Genomic DNA, 23,971 nt, shown 5'->3' with positions numbered 1-23,971 from the left:
TTGTAGTACATCATTATCTGACCATGTGTTGATTTAATACCATCCTCCATGCTGTGCAAAATGTATTATATTGTAATTTCCCAGGAAAGGAGAACACAAATAAACAGAAAAAACTGATTTAAAGACTTTATTGCAAAGGTAGACATACACACATGCCCACACACACACACATGCGCACAGGGATTTTGTTCCTGATTAGTGTCCCAGTCTTCAAATATGGGGAGGGGAAGGTGGAGGATTCACTCAGATATTCTTTCGCTCTCGTCACACCGAGGAAACAGAAAATCCTTTTGGCATTGTCTTGCAACTTCTTTTATCATTTATAACTTAGAAGCAGGTACTCAAGATAGTAGAGGTGTGAAACTAACCACACAGCATGGTTAAGCCTCTCTAAGATATAAGATAAATAAAGACCAACCAGTAGAATGGCATCATCTTGATAAGCATATTTTTGTAGGAGCGACCCTTTTGACGGCAGAACATCACTACCAAAAGAAAGAACAAACAAAATGTGCAAATAAAACAAGGGAGGAAGAGCTTAAATAAAGGTATATGCTACTGTGCAAAATTACAGCTTAGGTTTACATTCTACAACATTATCGCGCTTGAATAAAGTAATGAGGAACCATTCATGGATTGTCATACCGATGAAGCCAAAGAACATGGAGATGTCTGCCTTGGAGAAGGATACATTTTACTATGGAGGACGAAGTGATACAAGCATTCATTTAATAACACATCTGATAAGAAACATGATGAGTGATTATAACCCAAAATGAAAAAGAGGGTGGTGGAGCGGTGGGTGTCTAACAGTACTTGAGAAGTGGGTTTCTTTTGCTTTGGATTCATCTCTTTGAAAGATCTTTTGCTGACCGGGTAGGAAACACGCAAGGCCGGATTCTGCCGGTACTCCTCTTCAGAAATGGCCGGGCAGATCCTCACGCCTCCAGTTCCAGCCCCAGACCTAGTTTGTGGCCACCGGCATTGATGCTCTTTCCATCCACCAGTGCTGACAGGACTAGTTTCATACCTTGGGGAAAGATGAGAAGAAGTTACTGGAAACAAAGTCCACAATCTTTGGAGGTGGATGGATCATAAAGAGGAGATGGTTCTTACCAGGCCGCAGAGTCTGGGTGTAGCCAATTCCTACCAAGCTGGCGTTATTCACTTTAGCCTGGGAAAAAAAGCATTAAATCGTTCAATAAAAAAAAACAACCAATAGAAATGTGCGTTTCCTCATCATGATGATGTCGTTTGTCTTAATTATTCAGTCGTATAAGATAACTGCGCCATTTAATCTACGTCCACAGAGTAGAAGGGACATCAGGATACAGTAGAAAAGGCACTTACTGACAGGGAGGCACTGGAGTCTAACTGGTATTTGGCAGCAATGCCAAAGCGAGTGCTGTTGCTGCCTGCTGTCCATGCAAGGTTCACAGCAGTCTCCAGTTGGTCGTTTACCTTCTGGTAAATGGACCCGCCAAACTCTGAACCATCATTACTGGAAAGAGGAAAGACAGGCACAGAGACAACAGAACTTCAGTATTCCTAAACAGTCTCACTTGACAAATTACCACATGAGATATTGATCAGGTCAATACTCGACAGTGCTTGGATCGGTCATTTGTTGATGCCAAAACGTACACATTAGTGTGGAGCTGGAAGTCGCCGGTCTTGTAGCCAACTGCAAAGTTGCTCTGGGTCATCTTGGATTTGGCTGTGTCAAAGGTCATCTGGTAGCCAGCCAGCCATCCCTCGTAGCCGGCCACTGCTGCTCCGTGGATCGCAGGACCGGCAAAATCAAAGTCCACATCGACGCCAAGATTAAGGTATTCACGTTTATAGGCTGACTTGACTTTGCCACTCTTCTTGCTGTCAGATGACAAAAACAAAGGAAAATCAAGAGAATTAATTACATCAAGTTTGATTACCTAGCATCACCTTGGCAGGATTTTTTCCAAGCAATATTTTGATGTATAATTATTTTTCATTAAACAGACTGACTGTAGCATACCCAGTATTTGGCGAAAATGTAGTGTCAAAAGTCAGTTTCAGTCCTTTGGTGATCTAAAGAAGAAAATCATTTAGTTAGGTACATTTAATTTAATGTAATTCGATTCGTGAAATCATCAGTGGCATGCCGGTGTTATTAATTTACCTGATCCTCAACACAAATTTCTGTCCCAAGTGTGTTGTCGGTGGTCCACTTCTCTGTGAATGTCAGTCCATATTCACCCCACTTGTACTTGGTTTCCAGGGTTCCATTGACCTTGCTGGTGTCTGTGTTGGACGATCCAGACGTTTTGAATTCCTATAGAGAACAGAGAAGATATTAAGCCGACTTGGGACCTACAGCAGTGTTGAGAACTTTAACTACTGTCACTGGTCAACTGACACATCTAAAAAAAAAGTCAAGAAAGACATTCCTCCTGCTCCTCCTCCCCCATCATCATCATCTGTACAATATCTGATTTGTGTATATAATGTGTGTATAATGTATGTAATGTGTAATCTCTCATGTATATAATGTAACCTGCTACACTAACAACTCCATATTTATTCCAGCATCTTTGCACTCTGCACCATTGCACTATTGTCCTAGTGTTGTTTACACACATACATACATATATATATATATATATATATATATATATATATATATATATATATATATATATATATACTTAGAGTAGAGTATATACTTATTTACATAGTAGTTAAATGTTTAGGTTTACCTCTGTTCATCTTGTTGTCCTTGTTTTTAGCTATATATTTATTCTGTGTAAGTACATTGAGAGCAACGAAAAACCGGAGTCAAATTCCTTGTATGTGTGCATACTTGGCCAATAAAGCTGATTCTGATTCAGATTCTGAATAACATTGTCAATTACCATTCTATGCTGAACTCAATTATAAGATATGGATAAATTAACTGACAAAAATTGTTAAAAGCAGGAGGAAACACTGAAAACCATGAAAATATTGCTATGTAAATTTAGTTTGACTACTATTCTCACTGTTGACCATTAGGTCTCTCCATGACTATATGCCTGGAATAACTGTTAAACTCACCACTCCACTTGAAGACTTGGTCTTCACATCAAGTTTCACCAGTCCAAATCCTGCAAAGACATTCATAGTGATAAACCAATTAGACCTGGTAGTATATTTCAAACACTGCGCCTGTTCTCTGAAGGTCAATAAATACACACTTATCAAAATGCTTTATCATGCTTTAAATTACCATATCCTTTGTTGAAGATATCCTTTGCAGATTTTCCAAGGTCTGCATATGGTGGAGGGACTGCCATTATGCCTGTCACACAAAATTTGGCAGAGCATTAAATAGTGACATAGGCACATCTCCTTAACCATCATGAAGCACAGCATGTGTCAAATGAAAAGCACTAACCCAAAGGATGTAGTACAAACTAGTCTTATGATGGAAAACACTACCACTGTTTTGTTCAGGGGAAGAGAAGAGATTCTCACCCTTCCCAGTAATGTTAAGAAGTCGACTTTACTTATCGTCCGACTTAGTCTGTCATCACTTATGCAAGTGTTGCCATTGCCCTACAGTATCTCTCTGTTTGTGTTGTCAGACAACTGCACGTCCACAGAAACCTTACTTAATTCATTGTAAGAAATGCTAACGGGATAGGAAATGTGTCGCATAGTTGTGACGTCAAACAGACAAACGACAGCTAACGTTTTTATCTCCCTCATGCAGTCAATTTTGAAAATGCCAAATAGTTGCTGTGCACCAAAAAAGCATATATCAAATGTATAAGAGTATATGTGCACGTCACAACAACCGTTAGCCAATTAGCATTTTAGTGGTTTAAGACAACTGGGTTTCACTTGTCAAGTTGTCATGCATCTGGTTCTCAAATGCGTGGCCGAGGACAAGACAAAGATTTCGTATTCAATGTCCGAATACAAACAAAGGTTATGGCGGTTTCAGTAGCAAGAGACAGAACAGTGAATTTTAGCGTTAATAGGGACTCTCCTGTGGTGTCTGCCTTGCCCTTCACTAGCGTCGTTCCCCTCTCATTGTCAAGGTTAGACGTCAACGTTGACAGGACACAGGTTTGTGAACACAATCACTGTCTGTACTGTACAACATACAGCAGCCACTGACACCACCAGTGATGTTGGCGTGATGGTTAGTGAGCTAGTAGGGGGATACCCTCGATATGTGCCGTTCTACTACATTCAAAAATCTGGCAATTTAATGTTCTTACGACAAACGACACATACCTGGTTGCACACTCTTAAGACCTTTTCTGAATTGATCCAACTGTTAAATTCAGCATACATATAATCCACCAAGCAGCAGTTTATGCAGTAAGATTTTGAAGGAAGTCTATGGCAATAGAAGGTGAACCAATTCTAAAGGTCGAAATCTTATTCAAATCAGTAACTACTTTGTGGATTAGATGCATGCCGAATTGAAGAGTGTCCGCCAGTGATTCATAAAATATTTAAAGTCATGTTTTACGAGCTGTGTACGTTTGCCGATGAGAAGGACAACATTAGACTGACAGTTTGGCGTGACGTTCCCTCCATGCAAGAGGGAATCTACCTAGTAGGGGGCGTTTTTCTGGCTAGCAAATGAGACGTTTGATAGCCATCTTGCTAATACTGCAAACACATATTTGCAAAAAATCATCATGCGCACTTGCGAATTGGAGCGTCACAGCATAGTATTTTCAACTAAAGTAGTTACTTACCGAGGCGCTGTGGTACTTTTAATGTTACTGTCAACTTTGGTGAAGAAAAACACCCCGGACTGCTGTAGGGCGATGTGAAGGAGACACCGCAACCAACACCCTCCTGACCTCGGCAGCGCAGGACCCCAAAATATAGCTGTTTATTTTTATGCCCATTTGAAATTGAAGCGCGACGAGTAGTTGGTGTGATTCTCCGCCAGTGTATTAAATATTTGGTCGGTTATTCAAGAGCAATAAACTTAATTAACATAACCTGCAAAAGTCAACATTTTCTTATTACAATTTTGTGCAACTCCTACACGGCAACCGGAAGCCCTCTATATCACCATGGTAACCGACGTGCGTGTATTTAGGCTGATCGATATTCAGAAGCACTGCAAGTTAAGTCCATCCATACTCTTGTGAGTGGTATTGGATTTAATTGGTTGTATTGCCTGGTAAACATTAGTATCTTTTTAAAACGTCTTACATGCTGAAATCTCTCTTCCTCTCACACACATACACACGCTCAGTCACTCACTCCATGGCTATAAAAAGATAAGAGTCCTGCCTTTGATTTCAACTGTTTAATGATGGAAAAGACTGAAAGACACATGGAATTAGTTAATGTGGCTATGCAAGAGCGTATCAACACAACACCATCATGCCTCAGTGAATGGATGGTTTGTAGCTAAACTCCATTTAGAAAAATCATGTAGGCCTATGCTAACATGCCATAATGACCAAATCAATTACAACTCAATTATAGTGGCAAGTTATATGTATTAACTAAATTAATTGCGGAGGCAAATCTGAAATCAACCTTACACTTAAAAAAAAAAAGCACATTGTGTTTAAAACAAATACATAGTTATTATGAGCAACTGTAAACGTATTTCTCAATGTGCATGTTGCAATAACTTTGTATATGAAATATAAAAATACCTATTGACATTTACAAAATGAAATAAATTAATACAATATAAACAAATACATACAAATTTAAGGGTCCTTCTGAGGAACTAATACTAGAAATTCAGAAAACAATGCCAAGGGATTCATATCCTGATTCAAATTGTACTTCAGTCTGGTCATTTACACCATATCATACTGATACAAAACTATACAACTACCCAACATTACACATGAAAGATACGGGACATTTTTTATACAGACAAACGTATTGTAACACCTAAGGTAATTGGCAAGTGGAATGATATTTAAGACAACTGTAAAACATTTTTCATTCCATATTTTTGGCTGATTTCGAAATTTTCTTGACCCTATTCTTCGCTAGGCCTGGTAAGGAAACGGCAGGATAACCGAACGATACAAACAAAGGAAATCCAGGTCTGCTGTAGTTTATTTTACAATGAACCATGAATTACTCTTTCAGCCTTTAGTAACATGGTCAAAAAGCACAGAACGATCTCAAGGAATGCAGAAGACTTCGCAATACTTTAAAGCAATGGCAGACAAGTAACATCTGTTGCACAACATGATGAACTATATATTGCTATACAGAAATGAGCAACAGTGTTATGTAGATCCTTTAAATATTGCTTTTACTGTGGTCCATAGAGTTTTGTTTGGATAGATTACTAAAGGGGAAATTAAGACAAAATTTTCATTGATGTATCCTGATCCAAACCCCGACATAATCAGATCTTTTACTTGGACAATAATGCTAAATCGCTGAACAGGATTTGGTAAAATGATGCCTGAGGATTTTTGTTGTGGATTCCCTTTACCACTAACATGTGCTATCCGGATACTTCTAGCCAGATACTACTGCATGTTGGGAGGTACTGAAAAATGCAACGCATACTACAAAAACGTTTTCCTTTTTGAGGGAAAAATGATGAACTAATAAATGCGACATATCCCTCATGTTCACTTTTCAAATGACGCAAAGGGAGCCTATAGGACTTTTAACTCTTGTGGATTTTGTTTAATCCCCCCTGAAAATAGTGACAGGGAGAAGCACGCAACAGCTAATTCCCGGAATATGAGGAGTTATGACTCTGTACCCTGTCAGACCATGGCACTGATAGGATCACGTAAGCCGCCTTCAATACTCTGGAGTTATGTCAATGAAGCTATCGCGCACCACCACAGTTGGCAAATTGAGAGAGCAGACAAAATAGCACAGGCTAAGCAGTGTCTATCAGTCCTGCGGCTGCTGCAACCTCCTACCCAATCAGCCTCCTCATCATAGCGGGCCTGGAGAAGGGCCAGCCGTACTCGTTGGGCACAGGCCCGTTGACGTTGCACTCGAAGAAGGAGAACATGGGGAACCAGATGCGAGCGCGGCGGCTCTGCTGGTAGGCGCGGGTGTTGGCTAGAGTGTGGTAGTACAGGAAGAGTCTGGTAGTGATGTAGAACGCTATGAAGACGTCGATGGAGTAGTGTTCATGGGCGGCCAGGATGAAGAAGATGCCAAACAGATTGAGGACCCAGGACAGGGTGTGAATGAAGTTCCAGCTCCTTGGAGTGTCTGTCAGGGAAACAAGAAGCAAAGAGAACAATGTCAGAATTCTGGCTCTAGCTGTGGATAGTTTAAATCTCTGAGCTTTGCAAAACACTGGATTTTTACATCTCCCCTACATCTAGCACTTCCTTATTGGACAGACCAATATTGCACAGTCAGTCTGAGGCAAGTCTGGTTGTTTTTTGATTTTAGTTGCAGTACCAATGAAGGACACCGGATGGCAACAAAAGGCCAGTGTTTCCAACAATGGTTACACTGTTCTTCCACCTTTGTTTCCCTAAGTACTGTAACATCCACCACATATCAAGAGGGGCCACTCACACTCAGTGACAAAGAAGTTGAGCATGGTGAGGACCACCGTGTGGCCGCTGAACATGTAGTCACCACATGTATGGACTCCTGTCAGGGTCATTCCAAAGCCACTCCAGATGGCCACGGCTCGTTGCAGTTTGGCCCACATATCACCGTATATCTAGAGAGGGAGAAGAAAAGATAACTCTGTCAATGCTGCAGCCTCTGAAGGAGACAGTGATGTGTTTAAGAGATGGTACATACATCAGGGTTAACAACAAGCTCTAAGTGAGAAGTGTCATTTATATAGTCAACCTAATGTTACCTTTCCTGAGCACTGCAGGTGCTGTCCTGGCACAGACAGGGAGGTGACAAACATGGTGATGCAGCGCAGCATGAACACCGTCCCCATGAGGCTGCACAGGCGCCGCAGCAGGATTGACCTACAAGTTGTGAGAACATAGTTGACCCGGGTCCCCTGTGTTATTGATTTAAGGGGACATACGTATCTGGCAGCACAGTCCTCAAAGTGACAACGTTACAGTGAAGTGAGAGATAAAACAAAGTAGGTGGTGATTTATTAATGCTCGTGACTGTCAGTACTCTACCTGTGTTTATGCAGCAGCAGAACCAGCAGCCAGATATTGCAGAGGATCACTCCGCATGCCTCGGCCATGGCAAAGGCCCATGGTATTCTAGGCACACTGTTAAAAGAAAAAGATTTATTTTGTTGCACACTGTACTGCATCATTTTGCTTTGCTACTGATAGTTAATTAGCTAGATATAGGTACTTGAATACTTCTAAATGCAAGCTAAGAAAACTTTAACTAACCCTATCCCTAGTATGAAACAACCAACAGATTGCTTTAGGGGTTAATCAATTAAACACTAGTTAAAGCTAAAATATATTTACGACAGCCTCTAATTTCTGTGTTCAAAAATGACCATTTCCACTTTCATGACTGATTTCAAATAGGCAAACATGCACTTAAGTGATACACTAAAATCACTAGATCCATGCACAATCTATAAGACTAACTGAATGTCACATCTTAAGTTTAAGTTACGATAACCAGTTATGCAGCCAAAGCATTGGGAGCCTGGACAACCTGCCTCACAATGCCTCATCTTGCCAAAAGCACGCTGGCATTTTCCAGAAATTAGCTCTCACAGCAAGCCAAGACATTCCATGAGCAGCTCAAAACCGGCCATAAACAATGGGTCATACCGTTTACCGCAAAGTAGGTCACTCTAAAAGATCTCTTTGAACCAAAGCTGGCCTATCAGGAATACGTGTGGACAATAATAGAAACTTGCTACTAGAAAGTAGGGCAATTATAGTGTCCACCATCTGGTATGATATTCCGACAGTTGATTAAAAAAAATCTTTCTTGCTTCACCCTGACTTTGGCATTTGGGAGCTGACTAATTCTGTCATGAAAGCAATGTTTTTGTTGTTCTTCCTGGGCTACCTGGATAAGACTTGAGAGTGTCTTCATACCAAATGAGAGCAGTCAGAAACCCACCTGTCAAGGAAAATATCTGGCAGCGGGGGGTACGTGCGCATGTCAGGCACCCTCTCGTGCACTATGACCATGACGAAGGACGTGAACCCGAACACGAACACCACATAGACAGAACTCAGCACCGTCTTCCAGTACTCCGGATCCAGGCGCCTCGTCTGCTGCTTGTACTTCCCATTAGTGTACTGGTGGTACTCCTCTCCAACCGGTGCCGTCTCAGTGTTGTCACAGTCTCTGCCTGGGTCTCCGTTACACAGCCAGTCCAAACTACCTCCAGAGCCTGTCGGAGAGTGGCCATCAAAGGGAAGACCTAGCTCCTCCAACACGTCAATGTTCTGCTTCTGGAGTTTGCGGATGGACACCATCAGCCGCTTGATATCCCCCAGCACCTTGAGCTCCAAGGGCGGCGAGCGGAGGTCATACTCACTGAGGGTCAGCAGGCTGGTGCCGTCCAGGCGGTGCTTGTTGCAAAGCAGGTCTACATAGTCACAGAAGCCCTCTTCCTTCAGCCACTTGGCTACGTGTTTGGTGGTCCAGCGACGGACACTCAGTTGGGTCATTTCCTCCTCACTCTGAAGGCTGGGGGGAGCGAAGAAGATTTCAACACATCGGACGCTCTAAATGCAAGTCAAACAATTGTTTCCCCCTCTTGTCAATATCAGCGACATGTCGACTTGCTGACAAAAAACAGTGGAATCCTAAAGAGAAGTAGGAACTATTAGGCACACTTTATTTCCACTGAATCAGCAATATGGAATCCACATGAACCATGCAAGACTGCCACATAGACAGAAAATAACTTTAGTTTCAGACAAACAAGTTCAAGACAAGTCGTGACCTAGACAGGCAAGCAGAGATTTTCATAACTTGAGCAAACTTATGAGGCAAGCTTTCGCAATAGAATCTGAAAAACAATAGTTTGCACAATGAAAACCACACCCTCTATTGGCTCCAGTGATGTAGGTGAGGGGGCAGGCAGTCCTTAGGCCAGACCCATGACACAAAGAGCTTCTCTGCTTGTCATGGATTCACGTTCCTGAATTTCCCCAAGGGGATTAATAAAGTGCTATCTTATGTTATCTTATCTTATGACTTACTGTTACAGCCCTAACGTTACCCCAAATGCTACACTTGCCATAAGCAACATTAGCATCGGTCTACTTGTGCCATCTAGACTGATCAAATCTCAAACTTTTGAGCCCAACTACACTGTTATTAGGTTTAGTGTTTTATTAGTGTTTCACAAGTCTGTCCTCAACAGATAGACACTACATTCATACAATGACATTTCTCCCGGGTAAGATGTGAAATGATACGATAGCACTCTGACTACCGTTATGTTCGAGTGTTCACAACGCTGTCATACAGCTCATGATAGACGGTCAGCAGTCCAGTTAAATCCATCTTTGTTCAATGCAAACAACACACATCAATGGCTATACAAAAGGTGGGGCCAGGGGATGATGGTGCTGGCTCAATGGGTAGTAAATTGGCTAACCTGCTAGTTAACAATGTATCTGACAACATGCATGTTTAAGGGTGGTATGACACCCAACCAAAACACCCCCTCTGCTATCACAGTATTATTGGCCAGCAGGCTAATTCAGCTTATGCTGAGTACCCTTAGCTAGCTAGCTAATGTTAGCTAACCATTTACTAGCGTGTTAATGCGGGTACCATGAACTCACCGGGATTCAGATGTAACAGAAGATGAAGCGACAAGCTATTTGGTTAGCTAGCTATATGGCATCTCACAAGAGTCTGAAGAAATCGTATTGACATTTGCTACAATGATAGCAGCTTTGTTGGAGATCATTTCGCCTTGGCTTCGCTGGTTAGCATCACTGTAGAAAACACACAGTCGTAATATCCAGAAAAGCTGCGCACATGAATTCAGGTACAATGGTCCTGACACTAGCTAGCAAACAGTGACGGCTACTGGTCAAACGCATGTAGTGCAGTGTGGCTAGTGCTGCAGTGTTGTGACTGTCCTTGCAAAAGGCAATTCGCTCTGCAGCTGTAAGATATTGTTTACAATCATGGCTGCAGACAAAAATCAGTCCGTAAACATCTTTAGATCTAAACTTGACCAACATTCAGAAATTGGGTCACTGTTTTAATTTTAGACTATAGGGACACCTGTCCTTGTCACTACCAACATGGTTGTAGTAAAGCCCCAACGGACTTTGAAAGTAAATGTAGGGATAAGAAAGCTCATTGATGGATAGTTTAACTGCAGCATATTGTTGTGTGGGCTACTATTAGGGGCCAGTCAGTCATGAACAATCTCCAGGAAAAGAGTGATGCCTCCCCTGACACTCCTTCTGTGAAAGACTTGGAGAAGGTTTTGTATGGTGGAAAGAGGTTTGGCAACCATGTGGATGAAGTTTGGCCTAACCTGTTCATTGGAGATATGTAAGTTTAACAATCTCAACAGCTTATAAAATAAAATGCAAGTGAATTCACCCTTTCCTCTATGTCTTGTTCTGTAGGCTAGGTCTTTTTTTTTATAGCAGATTATTTGCTCCATTATGTTTTTATGGCAGGGATTCCTAAACGTTCTCCTCTCTGCACAGGTCAGTTGCTAATGATCGCTACAGTTTATGGAAGCTGGGAATCACTCATGTTCTGAACGCGGCTCATGGGAGGATGCACTGTCAGGGAAGTCATGACTTCTATGGATCCACTGTGGATTACCATGGAGTGCCTGCTGATGACTCACCATCCTTTGACCTCTCTCGCTACTTCTTCCCCTCTGCTGAGTACATTCAGAATGCACTTGACACGCCTGGTGGTAAATACCCCATCCTGTTGCCTTATTATCTGTTTTTGTGTCAGACTGTGTACAAAATAAAAATCCCAGTATCCGCTCATGCTTTAGACTCATTTTAATCTTCTTCTTCCCCAGCCAGGATTGTTGTCCACTGTGCAGTTGGAGTGAGCAGGTCTGCCTCCCTGGTCCTGGCCTATCTAATGATCCACCACCGCTACTCTCTGCTGGATGCCATCAGAAAGATCAAAGAGCGCAGGTGGATTTTCCCAAACAGGGGATTCCTGAAACAGCTTCGTGCTTTGGATATGAAATTACACAAGAAGACATCATGAAAAGAGAAAATGAACAATGGCTGCACTCTAACCACAGTCATGTCAACAAAAAGTATCCATCTTTTAAAAGTTATTTAATCTGGTATTGAATCTTAAAAGCTTGTTGAGGGAGATAATTTCACTTTTAAGAACTTTACTGAATCAAGTGTCATTTTCTTGATACTAGTGCAGTATTTGATCTGCATTATTCTGCCTTGTTTCAAGATTTTGACCCTTGTTGTCATGAATATGAGACTAAATGAAATGTGAGACTTTTTTTTTTTGCAGCGTGAGGACTATTTGGTATTGGGCGCAGCTCACAGCACAGCTTACTCTCTTTCCTCTACATCCCATTTGCTTTCATGAGACATTTGCTCTGAGCAGTCGGAGCGGTGAACCCGCTGCATGAGCCATTATTTCTCCTGCAGTATTACAGCGCGCTGTCTGGGATCCAGTGTAAGCAATGCACTTTAACATTTGTCCATAATTACATCCAATTATCACTGCTTTATGGAATGATTCATCTCTGTTTGAGGTTTATTAAATTAGAGTCCCACAGTAGTGTGGAAAAACACGGCCCGGGCTGCGGCAGTTGTTGTTATGCCCTCTGCATGAGTAAGACTACACGCTAGGTTAAGCACTAAATTGGGTAACTGTCCAGTGACAGCAGATGAACACCTGCTCATACAGATCATCCTGAGCGGGAGTAGACAGTAACAGCTTTAATACAACAAACATTTGGGATAGTAATTGATCCAAGAGGGGGATTTTGAATTAAAATGTCAGCACTGAAAGACAAGAGGAAAGAGTATCTCTCTGTGAAGGATCTGCAAAAGCTTTTGGACGCATGCAGACTGCAGCTAAATCAAATTGACGAGGTTTGGCCCAACATATACATAGGGAATGTGTAAGTATGCATTTTATCTCAACTTTGCCCTATAAGCAAATGTGAAATCATGCCATATACATCTTTAATGTGATATAAAATGAAACTATTTCCCAAGGTCATATTTCATGACATATCTACTGACAAATTCTGACATGAAATACTGTGCTGTCATGCTTCTCCGCATTCACACTGGTGTTGAACCTTTTTTTGTCTCTCTGTCTTGCTAGGGCAATAGCCCAAAACAGGACTGCCTTGCAGAAATTAGGCATAACTCATGTATTAAATGCTGCTCACTCCAAGCGAGGCAGCATAGGGGACCAAAGGTTTTATGGCAACGACTTTGTGTATTGTGGCATTCCAGCAGATGACTCCACTCACTTTGATCTGGACGTGTACTTCCAGCCTGCTGCCGATTTCATTCATAAAGCACTGAAATCATCTGATGGTAAGACTCCTTGAGGCTTCTCTCCAATAATATATGAATTATTACAATTACTGTGCGGTGAGTGATTCAATGCCATTCAATAGCTATAAAGAAGTCTGATTGAGTAATTTGATGCAAAATATGGCAGTTCTTTTCATTGGAGTTTCCTGCACATCACATCATATCCTTTATGCCACTTCATAAATCCTTAATAAACCCGGTCATTCAACTTCCTAGTGTCCCATGCTGTCTTTTCAAAGTCACCGGTCGTCACAATGCAACGCAGCTTGTAATGGTATAGAACTTATTAGAACCTTATTTTCACCCAGCAGTAATAATAAGGGTCTTACCTTGCAGAATTTAAGTCTATAATGTGGCCATGGCTCCTTTCAGAGTAGCTATCAAGCAGAGGACAGGATGGGATTAAAGTGACAGTCGGGCCCAGTCTGCAAAGGGACCTCAAATGAACAAAGGCGATGAATTGTGGACACTATTTTTAGCTCACAGCGGGGGAAAAGAGAAGGGCCACAGTTTGAGACGGGCAGTCATGTATGATATTAATAAGATGGAGGCCTCTCGCTAATCCTTCCTCCACGTCCCTCTCTCCCCCTTCGTCCCCTCTATTCTTCAGGGAAGGTTCTGGTGCACTGTATCATGGGAATGAGCCGGTCATCCACCTTGGTGCTAGCGTACCTCATGATCTACCATCACCTCCCCCTCAAGCGGGCCCTGCAGAAGCTGGTCCAAAAGAGAGCCATCTACCCCAATAGGAATTTCCTGGCGCTGCTGCTGGATCTGGATCTTCAGCTGACAAGGAAAAAGAAAACATGTCAGATCCTGTGATGATGGGAATTTTGTACATTTTTTTTTTGGGATGTTTTTGGAAGCAGCAAAAAGAAAAAAACAAGAACGTCTTACCAAAAATGGAGTTTGGTTGCAGAACCAACACAAGCTTACTGTGAATTAAGGATTAAGGATAAGGGGATGTGATGATTACTTAAGTCTTGAAACCTTTATCTCTCATGCTTGTGCGGTGGTCTATTTTACAGCACCTCATTTTGTATTACAGCAGAATGGACCAAATGTTATAAAGGAAAATGCTTGACCATGCATCACATTTTTGTAAACTCTGTAGGTGACACATCATAGAAAAGTCCAACAATGCAAAATTCATAATGGGAATCAATCTACAGCATATCACTTTTTCCACTTTACCTCAGTTGTAAGTGTTAAATAGCTGATAATTCCAATGAGTTATTGAAGTTATTGAAATTTATTGGACATGTAAAAAAAAGTAAACCTCATGTCTGTTTTTTTTGCATTCTTTCACTAAATGATCAACATATAAACTAAAGGAGAGAGATCAGAAACTGGGACACTGACATCACCCAGTGTACATGCGTGGATATAAACATATTTCCCCATAGAGAATAATCACTGTGGCAGAGATATGCACAAATAGCACCTCTGATGTAATCCTCCTGCTATTGAAAAACCAGTGTCCTATCCCACTCCCTGTGCTGGTAGCTCGGATAACCTTTAAGGAATGCAGAAGATGATGCCAGAATTATTTTGAGCTGGGATTCAGATGTTAAAATAGCAAAAAAGGTTGTGGGGTAGATTACCAAGGCGAACGCCGACAGTTGTGCTGTCGACCTACATGTAGCTCTTGCGAGGGAGAGAGAGAGACCTTGACAAGCGGCGTTTCCATCCAAGGCAAGTGTGTCTACTAACAATGTAATTCTTACCAGCTGTGTTGGAGATATAAGCCCGTGTTGCACAGTATTTATCACTATGTACAGTATATATAAAGTGCAGTGTATATATTTACATATTGTACTGTATATGTTCCCTTCATTTGCAAGGTAAACATGTTTATGAAGCACTTTTATAAATGAGGATGTACTTTGATGATACTGCATTGCATGATGGATCACCCCCACTTTTTTTCTTTTATTAATTTGCCCACAAATCCAGACGAACCACATCCGCAAGGCTAAAGAGGGAACTGTAATTCATAAAGCCGGCAAGAGGAGGCCTGGAGGAGGTAAAAAGCCATTTTTATTTGCCCTCCATGTTAACCGTGGGCACTTTCCCATACATAGCATCTTTAATTACACAGAAGTGGAGCAGGAAGGACAGGTTAGCCTAAGGGGGGAAGGCTATGAAAGCAGTGCTGCGGCTCAACATGTGCACCAGGGAAATCAGTTCTCTGCCCTGACTGTGGGAGGGAGGGAAGGGTTGTACTTATAGATCAATGAGGAGAAAGAAGAGCCTCCAGGTACTCTAGGCACATGTTGTACTTGTGCAGAGACACACTTTACGGTGCCTTCAAGATTCATGCAGACTAACACATGCACGTATAGACAAGTGCATGGAGCATTTGCAAGGTTAGATACAGGTTTTCTTGCATATTCATGTTCTTATGCATTTGAGAAGTGACACACATGCATGTATACACTTGTTTAAAGCCCTGTGATGGATAAAGCCATCAAGATGTTTGAGTGCACCTCCATGTGCCATGGCAGCTTTACAAAAGGTCACTGAAACAGATTTGGTCTCAATGACTCATCCCTATGGACGCGACAATAAGTCTCCAAACCCCCACTGCTGAGTGCCACATTATGTCTCCATAAACCGGCAGAATGCAAATCGGCAGCTGAGCCGCCATCCGTTTCTTTACAATGACAATGCATACACAACATTAGTATGGTCGCCAGCCTAGAGCAGAATCACACAGCTGCCTAAACGGATGCAAATGTATACAGTATGCATAGTATAAGCCTCGCCAATGCCCAGTGTGTAAATTGTAAATGCACAGGTCGGGCTTGCCTCGAGGAAATGAAAAGCTGAAGTTTATAGTCCTTGAATACCAATCTGCCATATTTCAAGAGATAGATACATTTACCAAGAGCTACTGTGTGCAGGCTGTGGATAAAAAAAAAAACAAGATCATCATGAAGTCTTCTCACTATTGTGTGTTCCAGTAGTTCTTTCCTAGTGTGGGGTGCACTTCTTGCGTGGTTTAGGATAATCATAGTGTATATTAAAAGGCTAGGCCAAGCTTAACATCTTCTAAGATAACAATTCTAGTAATCACTTTCATCCCACAATGCATTTCACTCCTAATAGTAGCAGTGTCATTTAGGATGACAATACTCCCACTATAAGACACCCTATTAGTCGCCATCAGCAGTCACCCTGTTGAGAATTCACAGGAGATTCAGATGGTGTCTAAAACATTTACCGCCACCAGGCCCAACAAAGTTCACCACACTACAGCCATGTGCATGTGTTTCCTTTATTTTGCCCTTACCCAAAGCATATAGAGACATCTCCTGCCCCCTTTTGATGACTTGCTCATCACTTGGCGCAGGACCATTTCGTAGCACATGCGAATGCTGTCGGTTAAATGACAACGCTGACTGAAATTCTCTGTTGTGGTATTTCGAGATTGCAATACGCGGTGCTTCTATGCAACAGGTTGCAAAGCCAGAAGGTGGATCATCCAGGTATGCCCAGAGGCATCAGCTGCTTGGCCAGTCCTGAGGGGGCGGGCAGCAGGTATGAGACCCCGCCGGCCTCAGAGCTCCACAGGCTGATGTGGACAAAGAAAGGGACCAGCGGCCACCTGGATGAGGTCCAGCCCCGGATCTATATAGGAGACATGTGAGAACTGCGCATCATGTTTAAAGTGGCATTAAACCTGAAATAAGCGATATCAGACCTTATAACCAATCCTTAACCGAATGTGTGCTATGTGGAGATTTCATTGGGACATAATGATATAAACCAATATAAATCAATAAAGCTCCTCCCGGACCATTCAGTAGCTTTTCATTTTTTTAAACTAGCTTGGCTCCTCCCTTGCTGCTTAAAAGCGGCCCTCACCACCAAGTAAACAAAGTAAACTAGTAAACTTGCTGCCTCCCTCTTCACTTGTCATTGTGGGACATGTAAACTTCAGCAGTTGAAAGGTCTGTCAAAGTGAGACTGGTAACCGGTGACATTTCTCCGTAAGTACAGTTAGCTTAGCTTTTAACATTATGCACGGTGCTTTGCAATGTTTGTCCTTGGTAGGCCTCCGTAGTGCAGTGGCTTTGCTGTGTGTTATTTACAAATGTGTAAAGTTGCGGTTTCTGTCACCCTCTAGCAGTCAGAAAATTTTGCTTATTGCAGCTTTAAGTAATCCATGACCTCTATCAACCTCTACAGAAACAACATCGATAGAACTTCCCCTTTAAGTCAACGTGTTTTCACGCCCCATTCTGTTTACAGTCCTGAACTGTGATGCTGTGATGATAGAGATACCTCTTCCTGTACTTATCTCAGCTGACACATAATTCTGCTTTTCCCATTAGGTATGCAGCCAAAGACAAGAGGACACTCCAGGCGCACCACATCACCCATGTGCTTAACGCCGCTGATGGGAAGTTCAGCGTGAACACGGGGGCCAGCTTCTACCGAGACACAAAAATCACTTATCATGGAGTGGAGGCTTTTGACATGCCGTCCTTTAACTTGAGTCCCTTCTTTTACCCGGCGGCCAATTTCATCAAGAATGCTTTGAGCTCGCCCACAGGTGAGGAATTCTCCCCATGCACAGGCTATTTCTCATCATTTTTTAACATGAACTCGTAGAAGACCGTTTTGTTTTTTCTGTAAGAACAGGTACAGAAACATTTGTCAGTCAATTCCCATTACAGCAACCCACAGTTGTATTAGTCATTAAAATGCAAATCAAACACTAAACATAATATCAAGCTAATATCTTTCCCCCACGGTAATCTTCTCATAAGCTCAGACCTTGGACAGGAAAATTGGTTTTAAATGGATTGCCCTGGTAATTTGTAAGCAACACTTTCATTGGACATGGAAATTACACAATTATGTTTGTGGCCTGTGCTGCTCCTGTTATGCAAAGTGAAGGCAGTATCTGACATGACAGTAATAAGATGAGGCCTCCTCCTTCACATGCTGGCTGATCGGGGGCTCCAGTGTGTGGCGGGGCCTACAGTAATCCCCAGTAGAAATACACAGCCGCCAAGACAGTTCAATTACGCGCTCCTCTGCGCCCTAATCCTCAGGCATGATAAGGAACCAGGGATTACCGTGTGTAGAAACATTTGTTGCAACATTGTTGAAAACTTTTAGGCAGTAGTTAGAAGTGCTCCACTCTGTGATGTGCGGGGCTTTTAATCCACGGAGGAGTAACAAATTAGACAGTTGGAATAAAGTTAACAACAATAATCCACTGGTTGTTCCTCAGCTATAGGGTAGAAAATGAGACACGGAGCTGCTAGAGCCGAGGCACGCAGAGGCAAAACCTCACTGATGTTGAGTTTTGTTTGGACCGCTTGCCAGGTAAAGTGTTCGTCCACTGTGCCATGGGCCTGAGCCGCTCCTCCACCTTGGTGCTGGCCTACCTGATGATCCACGAGGACATGACCCTGATGGAGGCTATCAAAGCCGTCAGCGCCAACAGGAACATCTGCCCTAATGACGGCTTCCTGGAACAGCTCCGAGAGCTGGACAAAAAGCTCCGCTGCCAGGGACGATGACGAGCTCCTGGAGCCTCAACGGATGGACTTGAGATACCAAAAAATCCATGAATCCATTACTTTGGATTTCCACGCTGCCTTCTTGTCAATATCTGCTATAGAAGTAGAGGATATGAATGTAAAAAAAAAGCACATTTTAAGTATATTTCATTATATTAATTCCATTTTTGCCCTTTGACACTGTGTGAAGTAATTGAAGTGCTTGATACTGCAATAAATTCCTTACATTAGTTACAATTTGCTTTGAATGAAACCTGACCATATTTTTTATAATGGTGTGATTCAATTACACTATTCCAGCTGGAAACACTGCTGTGGGTGGATAGTAAAAGTTGTCACAACACAAGCAGTCTGGCTTCTGTCATCGTCATCTGAAGAATAAATAGCCTGCACCCCTCCTGCCTAGACATAGGCATACTCAGCTGTCCCTTTCCAACAAGGTGCAGCCTTGAAACAACATTATTCACTAGCTCAGATGTAAGACAGAGCCAGCTACACCAATAGAGTTGACTCTAGTTCCTTTCCGAACGCCTACAGGAAGCAAAAAAAATAACTTGGAGGATCAAAAACAGCAAAAACTTCAGAATTTTGCACAACTTCCCAAACCAAGCAAATCAAAAAAGAGTATTTCGGTAAGTAATCTAACTGTGAAACCTTTGTGTTTGGTATAATTTGCCATAATTATACAATATGACTAAGGGCTATGTGAAGGAAGCAGAGATGAGCCCAGAGGAGGAGCCGGGGTATCAGACACCGCCCACCTGCGATCTGCTCGGCCTTCTGCTGAAGAACAGACGGCCCACCGGCGCCGTCAACGAGGTTTGGCCCAACCTCTACGTTGGAGATGCGTAAGTGACATTCGCACCTCGGGGTTCAGCTGCAATATGGTAATTTCAATGTGACACTGTCGGTGCAAGCACGCTCTGCATTTGGCTAATGAATGGGAAATTTTGAAATCTGTTCGTTTGAAAAATGCATTTACTGAGCTTTACTGCAGGCAAACACAGCTGCCCTTTGTGGCCTTTACAGGGCAACTGCTCAGGATAAATCCCTCCTAGTGAATCTGGGGGTGACGCATGTGGTGAATGCCGCCGACGGGCCGCAGCACATTGACACCGGCCCAGGCTTCTACAAAGACACCAACATACTGTATCATGGAGTGCAAGCAGCAGACCATAAAGACTTTGACCTGAGCCCATTCTTCACTCAGACTGCCGATTTCATTCACAAAGCTCTGGCCCAACAAGGTACGAGTCCAGCTGAGCCACAGACGGATCCGAATACAAGACATTAGGAGCACATGTCCTTCATAGTCAGTTGGTGGTTCTCAACGTGGGGCCCGGGGACTACCAGGGGGTCCTTGAGGGGGTTCCAGGGGGTCCCCGGCAAACTGATGAATTGTTAAACTTCACCATTATTTCATTTACAAGATGTTAACACAATTAGAGAATGTAGAAGAATGACTGTTTTGATCATAGTTCCACTGTTATCTCTCTAGCTACAATACAGATAGTCATGGGATTCTGGACAAAATCATATCTAACAATAAAAAATATTCTCAGATTTGAAATGCGGCCCTAATGTGTAATAAATTAGGGGTCCTTGATATGAAAAAGATTGAGAATCACTGACTATGCTAGTTATTTGGCTGTATGTGCTACAGAGTGCAATCCTTGTAGAAACAGCTGACAGTTGAGGTGGTTTCTCTCTATTGTCCATGCAGGGAAGGTGCTGGTCCACTGTGCGAGGGGAATCAGCCGGTCAGCCGCTCTTGTATTAGCCTTCCTCATGATCAGGGAGAGGCTCACCCTCGTGCAGGCAATCGAGGCCGTCCGCAGGCACAGAAACATCCTCCCAAACGCTGGATTTCTGAGCCAGCTCTGCCACCTGGACTCGTCCCTGGCCCCGGAGAGGAAGAGGAAGTGATATTATTAGAGACTGACGCATCGAGAGAGAGTTTCCTCACAGCCTGGACTTCTGGGTGTTAGGGCGTAGTTTGCGTCTAACGTACAATCAATATCACAACAAATTTCTGAATTTGGCTCCTGCTTGTTAGCGCTGCTCAAACAAACGCAACACAACAGACAAAACCCTTCCCGCGCTTGAACAACACAAAGTCGGCGTCTACCTATAAATAAACAATGCTCCACTTATTTATTCACTTTTTCTCAAAATACTGTGTCTAAACTGCTGAAATCCAGCGCCGTACTATTAAAACTGTGATGTCTTAAGAGGCTTGATACAAGATGACAGAAATATGCCAGCATGGTTTTGAGCGTGTATACAGATTCAGGTCAGACTTTGAAAAGAGATGAAACACTGAAGCCATCTTAATAAGAAATGCTCTCCAGAGCACACGGAGCGAGAGAGAGAGAGAGGGAGAGATGCTGTCAAAATAAAAGGAATTGGATATCACAGGTTTAATGATTTCACTGTCAGAATGAATGATGGCAGAGTATGAAGATATGAGGGAAAAATAAAGGAGTCTGATGGTGTGAAAACTCTGTCTGACATGTTACCAGCTTCATCCAGCCATTCTGCAATACAGCCATCATCACACTCTCACTTTGGGGGCTTGCATTTAGATCAGTGAATGGACCATGCATATCATATAACAGAGAATCAAAGGCATGTGCCATCTTGTGAAAAACCTCATCTGTCTAACAGTCTGACACATTTCAGTTCTCTTTGCCCCGGGGTGCCCGAGAAGATGCAGAACATCCTTAACGGGTATTGTGGAGCCGCTTTCTCCCGGAGTCTAAGATATGCAGAAAGGGCTGAGAGAGACTGACACAATTTCAAGGAGTCGCTCATATGGCTGAGCAGAAGCTCGGAATGCCCTGTTCACTCCAGTGAATATGGGTATCCTTCGGCAAGTGCAAAGTTTGGATAAGCACGGCTTCCTGCCAGCAGCGGAGATTAAAGTTGTGTGTTTAGAAGTGGATGGCAGGGACTGGGTGGAAGTTTTCCCCACAGGCAGGGAGCGCGGCAGCTAAGGTCAGGGGGGGCTGCCACATCACAGCCCTAAAAATATCCCCTGCATTTGATGCCCGTCACAGACCAGTTACACAATCTCTGCCCCGACTCAAGCCTGCCAGAATTAAACCTCAACTGTTTTTAAGGACGGCTTGACAACATGTTATCAAAATGAATAAACCAAATTCTCCTGTAGGAAAATCGAGGGCTTCAATCTCCCGGTGAGTTGTGCTTTGCCTGCATTGTAAGAGCGGAAGCATCGGTGATGCATGTGAAAAAAATATAATGCGAGTATATCATTGTATATGGAAAAAATGGTGGAGGGAAAAGGGAACTGTGGCAAACCGAATCGTGATTTTTTTCCCCTTCCTCCCTCAAGGTAATGCATCATGTGTGAAAGAAAGCTACAGTGAGAAAATGGCTTCTCGCGAGTCAAAGACTGGCATGAAGATAAATGTTGCAAAGGCAGCGGAGGCATCTATGGATGAATATGTCACACCTGGGGGCTATGAGCTGGAGAAAATCCTTAACCGTGGGAGTGTGGCGTACACTCACGTCAACGAGGTCTGGCCTAATGTCTACATCGGGGATGAGTGAGTAAGACAGTAGAAAGCCTGAATAAAACACAAGATAACAGCTGATCCGAATTAGAATATTCACACCGACTTCTTACAGGGAGACAGCGAAAGACAAGTATAATCTGAGGAAGTTGGGCGTGACACACATCTTGAACACAGCAGAGGGGACATGGAACAACGTGGACACAGGAGCCGGTTACTACAGCGACATGGACATTATCTACTATGGCGTGGTGGCAGAGGATGTTCCCACCTTTGACCTCAGCCAGTACTTCTTCTCTGCTGCCCAATTCATTGATGAAACCCTAAGAAATCCTCAGAGTAAGACAATAGACTTGCAAGGACAAACACACACAAAAAAAAATCTGTGTAATATTAGAACAATTCCCTGATTTTAACTACTATCATTTATGTCAGGGTTGGGGCCATTCATGAATTGAATTGAGAATGCATGATAAATTCCTGGAGTTGGAATTGGAATTTTACCCATCTCTAAGGAAACAGAATTGGAATTGAATTGGAATGACTGCAAAAAGAACTGAATTAAATTCCATTAAATTCAAGAGAGGTTGTCTTGACTTGCTAAAAATTATAAATCAAACACTATGAATCAAATAAAAGACAGTTGAACAAATATATTCAATCAAAATGTATGTATTATGATTACGTTATGCATCAAATACCACCTGAAAGGTACTTTTAACATTTTGTTATATTCAGTATTGATAATATATAACACTACGTGTATTCTCAGATATGAAAAGGTAAGAAAAACCCCAAAAACATACATTTTCACAGAATTTCATTGAATTAAACTTCCCCAAATTCCAATTCAATTCTGTTTCCTGTAGTTTTTTTCAAATTCCTATTCCTATTCCAATTCCTCAGTTGAATTGGAATTGATGAGTTCATTCAGGAACTGATCCAAACCCTGATTTATGTATGTGCAGATAAACTCCTGGTGCACTGTGTCATGGGAAGGAGTCGGTCCGCCACCCTTTTCCTGGCCTACCTAATGATCTGCAAGAACATGACAGTGGTGGACGCCATCGAGCACGTGAAGAAACGCAGGCGCATCGTACCCAACTGGGGCTTCCTGAAACAGCTGAGACAGCTGGACACGCGTCTCCTGGAAGAAAGGACGGGCCCCGCAGACGGACAACATGACGAGAGGAAAGATGACCACGACAAGAGCGAAACATGACGCACCCCAAAGGAAGCATTTAATTTGGATCCATTACACAAATACTGCATGTGCACAGAGATGATAGGCTAACAAGTAGGTAGTAAGAAGTAACCTGTATGACTTCAAAATACTTTTCTGTAGCGAAAAGAACTGCTTGCATTACTATAGATTCAAAATCTATCTTGTCAACAAACTTTCAAGGGGGATAAAGGCTTTCAACGTTTGTCCCCTCCCACTCAGTAAATGTATTAAATC

The 23,971-nt window shown here is 42.6% G+C and overlaps 7 protein-coding genes across 7 annotated transcripts; 5 read left to right on the top strand and 2 right to left on the bottom strand.

The window, feature by feature from the left end:
• Positions 1-113: 113 nt before the first annotated feature.
• LOC139918353 (non-selective voltage-gated ion channel VDAC2-like) lies at positions 114-4,870 on the bottom strand. Its single transcript, XM_071907692.2, has 9 exons — positions 4,734-4,870; positions 3,245-3,316; positions 3,073-3,122; positions 2,159-2,311; positions 2,015-2,067; positions 1,645-1,872; positions 1,351-1,501; positions 1,117-1,174; positions 114-1,030 (listed from the first exon to the last, which is right to left on the bottom strand). The coding sequence occupies exons 2-9, from the start codon at positions 3,309-3,311 to the stop codon at positions 939-941; spliced, it is 852 nt and encodes a 283-aa protein (XP_071763793.1). The 5' UTR covers positions 3,312-3,316; positions 4,734-4,870; the 3' UTR covers positions 114-938.
• Positions 4,871-5,301: 431 nt separating this feature from the next.
• On the bottom strand, positions 5,302-10,846 carry samd8b (sterile alpha motif domain containing 8b). The gene is made up of 6 exons (XM_071907855.2): positions 10,707-10,846; positions 9,022-9,597; positions 8,103-8,198; positions 7,820-7,937; positions 7,525-7,675; positions 5,302-7,209 (listed from the first exon to the last, which is right to left on the bottom strand). Exons 2-6 carry the CDS (start codon positions 9,576-9,578, stop codon positions 6,905-6,907), a joined length of 1,227 nt encoding a protein of 408 aa, XP_071763956.1. The 5' UTR covers positions 9,579-9,597; positions 10,707-10,846; the 3' UTR covers positions 5,302-6,904.
• A 450-nt stretch (positions 10,847-11,296) lies between these two features.
• LOC139918403 (dual specificity protein phosphatase 13A-like) lies at positions 11,297-12,123 on the top strand. The gene is made up of 3 exons (XM_071907788.1): positions 11,297-11,433; positions 11,595-11,812; positions 11,927-12,123. Exons 1-3 carry the CDS (start codon positions 11,297-11,299, stop codon positions 12,121-12,123), a joined length of 552 nt encoding a protein of 183 aa, XP_071763889.1.
• Positions 12,124-12,876: 753 nt separating this feature from the next.
• LOC139918404 (dual specificity protein phosphatase 13A-like) lies at positions 12,877-14,258 on the top strand. The gene is made up of 3 exons (XM_071907789.2): positions 12,877-13,009; positions 13,219-13,436; positions 14,047-14,258. The coding sequence occupies exons 1-3, from the start codon at positions 12,882-12,884 to the stop codon at positions 14,256-14,258; spliced, it is 558 nt and encodes a 185-aa protein (XP_071763890.1). The 5' UTR covers positions 12,877-12,881.
• A 1,132-nt stretch (positions 14,259-15,390) lies between these two features.
• On the top strand, positions 15,391-19,143 carry LOC139918401 (dual specificity phosphatase 29-like). Its single transcript, XM_071907787.1, has 4 exons — positions 15,391-15,462; positions 16,899-17,084; positions 17,777-17,997; positions 18,780-19,143. Exons 2-4 carry the CDS (start codon positions 16,930-16,932, stop codon positions 18,974-18,976), a joined length of 573 nt encoding a protein of 190 aa, XP_071763888.1. The 5' UTR covers positions 15,391-15,462; positions 16,899-16,929; the 3' UTR covers positions 18,977-19,143.
• Positions 19,144-19,696: 553 nt separating this feature from the next.
• Positions 19,697-20,902, top strand: LOC139918405 (dual specificity phosphatase 29-like). Its single transcript, XM_071907790.2, has 3 exons — positions 19,697-19,824; positions 20,006-20,223; positions 20,700-20,902. Exons 1-3 carry the CDS (start codon positions 19,697-19,699, stop codon positions 20,900-20,902), a joined length of 549 nt encoding a protein of 182 aa, XP_071763891.2.
• A 1,163-nt stretch (positions 20,903-22,065) lies between these two features.
• Positions 22,066-23,969, top strand: LOC139918400 (dual specificity phosphatase 29-like). Its single transcript, XM_071907786.2, has 4 exons — positions 22,066-22,173; positions 22,332-22,545; positions 22,628-22,851; positions 23,481-23,969. Exons 2-4 carry the CDS (start codon positions 22,370-22,372, stop codon positions 23,732-23,734), a joined length of 654 nt encoding a protein of 217 aa, XP_071763887.2. The 5' UTR covers positions 22,066-22,173; positions 22,332-22,369; the 3' UTR covers positions 23,735-23,969.
• Positions 23,970-23,971: the final 2 nt, after the last annotated feature.

The sequence above is a fragment of the Centroberyx gerrardi genome, chromosome 20 (assembly GCF_048128805.1).
Source record: "Centroberyx gerrardi isolate f3 chromosome 20, fCenGer3.hap1.cur.20231027, whole genome shotgun sequence".
NCBI lineage: Eukaryota > Metazoa > Chordata > Actinopteri > Beryciformes > Berycidae > Centroberyx > Centroberyx gerrardi.
The sequence above is the reverse complement of the archived record's forward strand: the minus strand, read 5'-3'. Positions and strand labels throughout refer to the sequence as shown.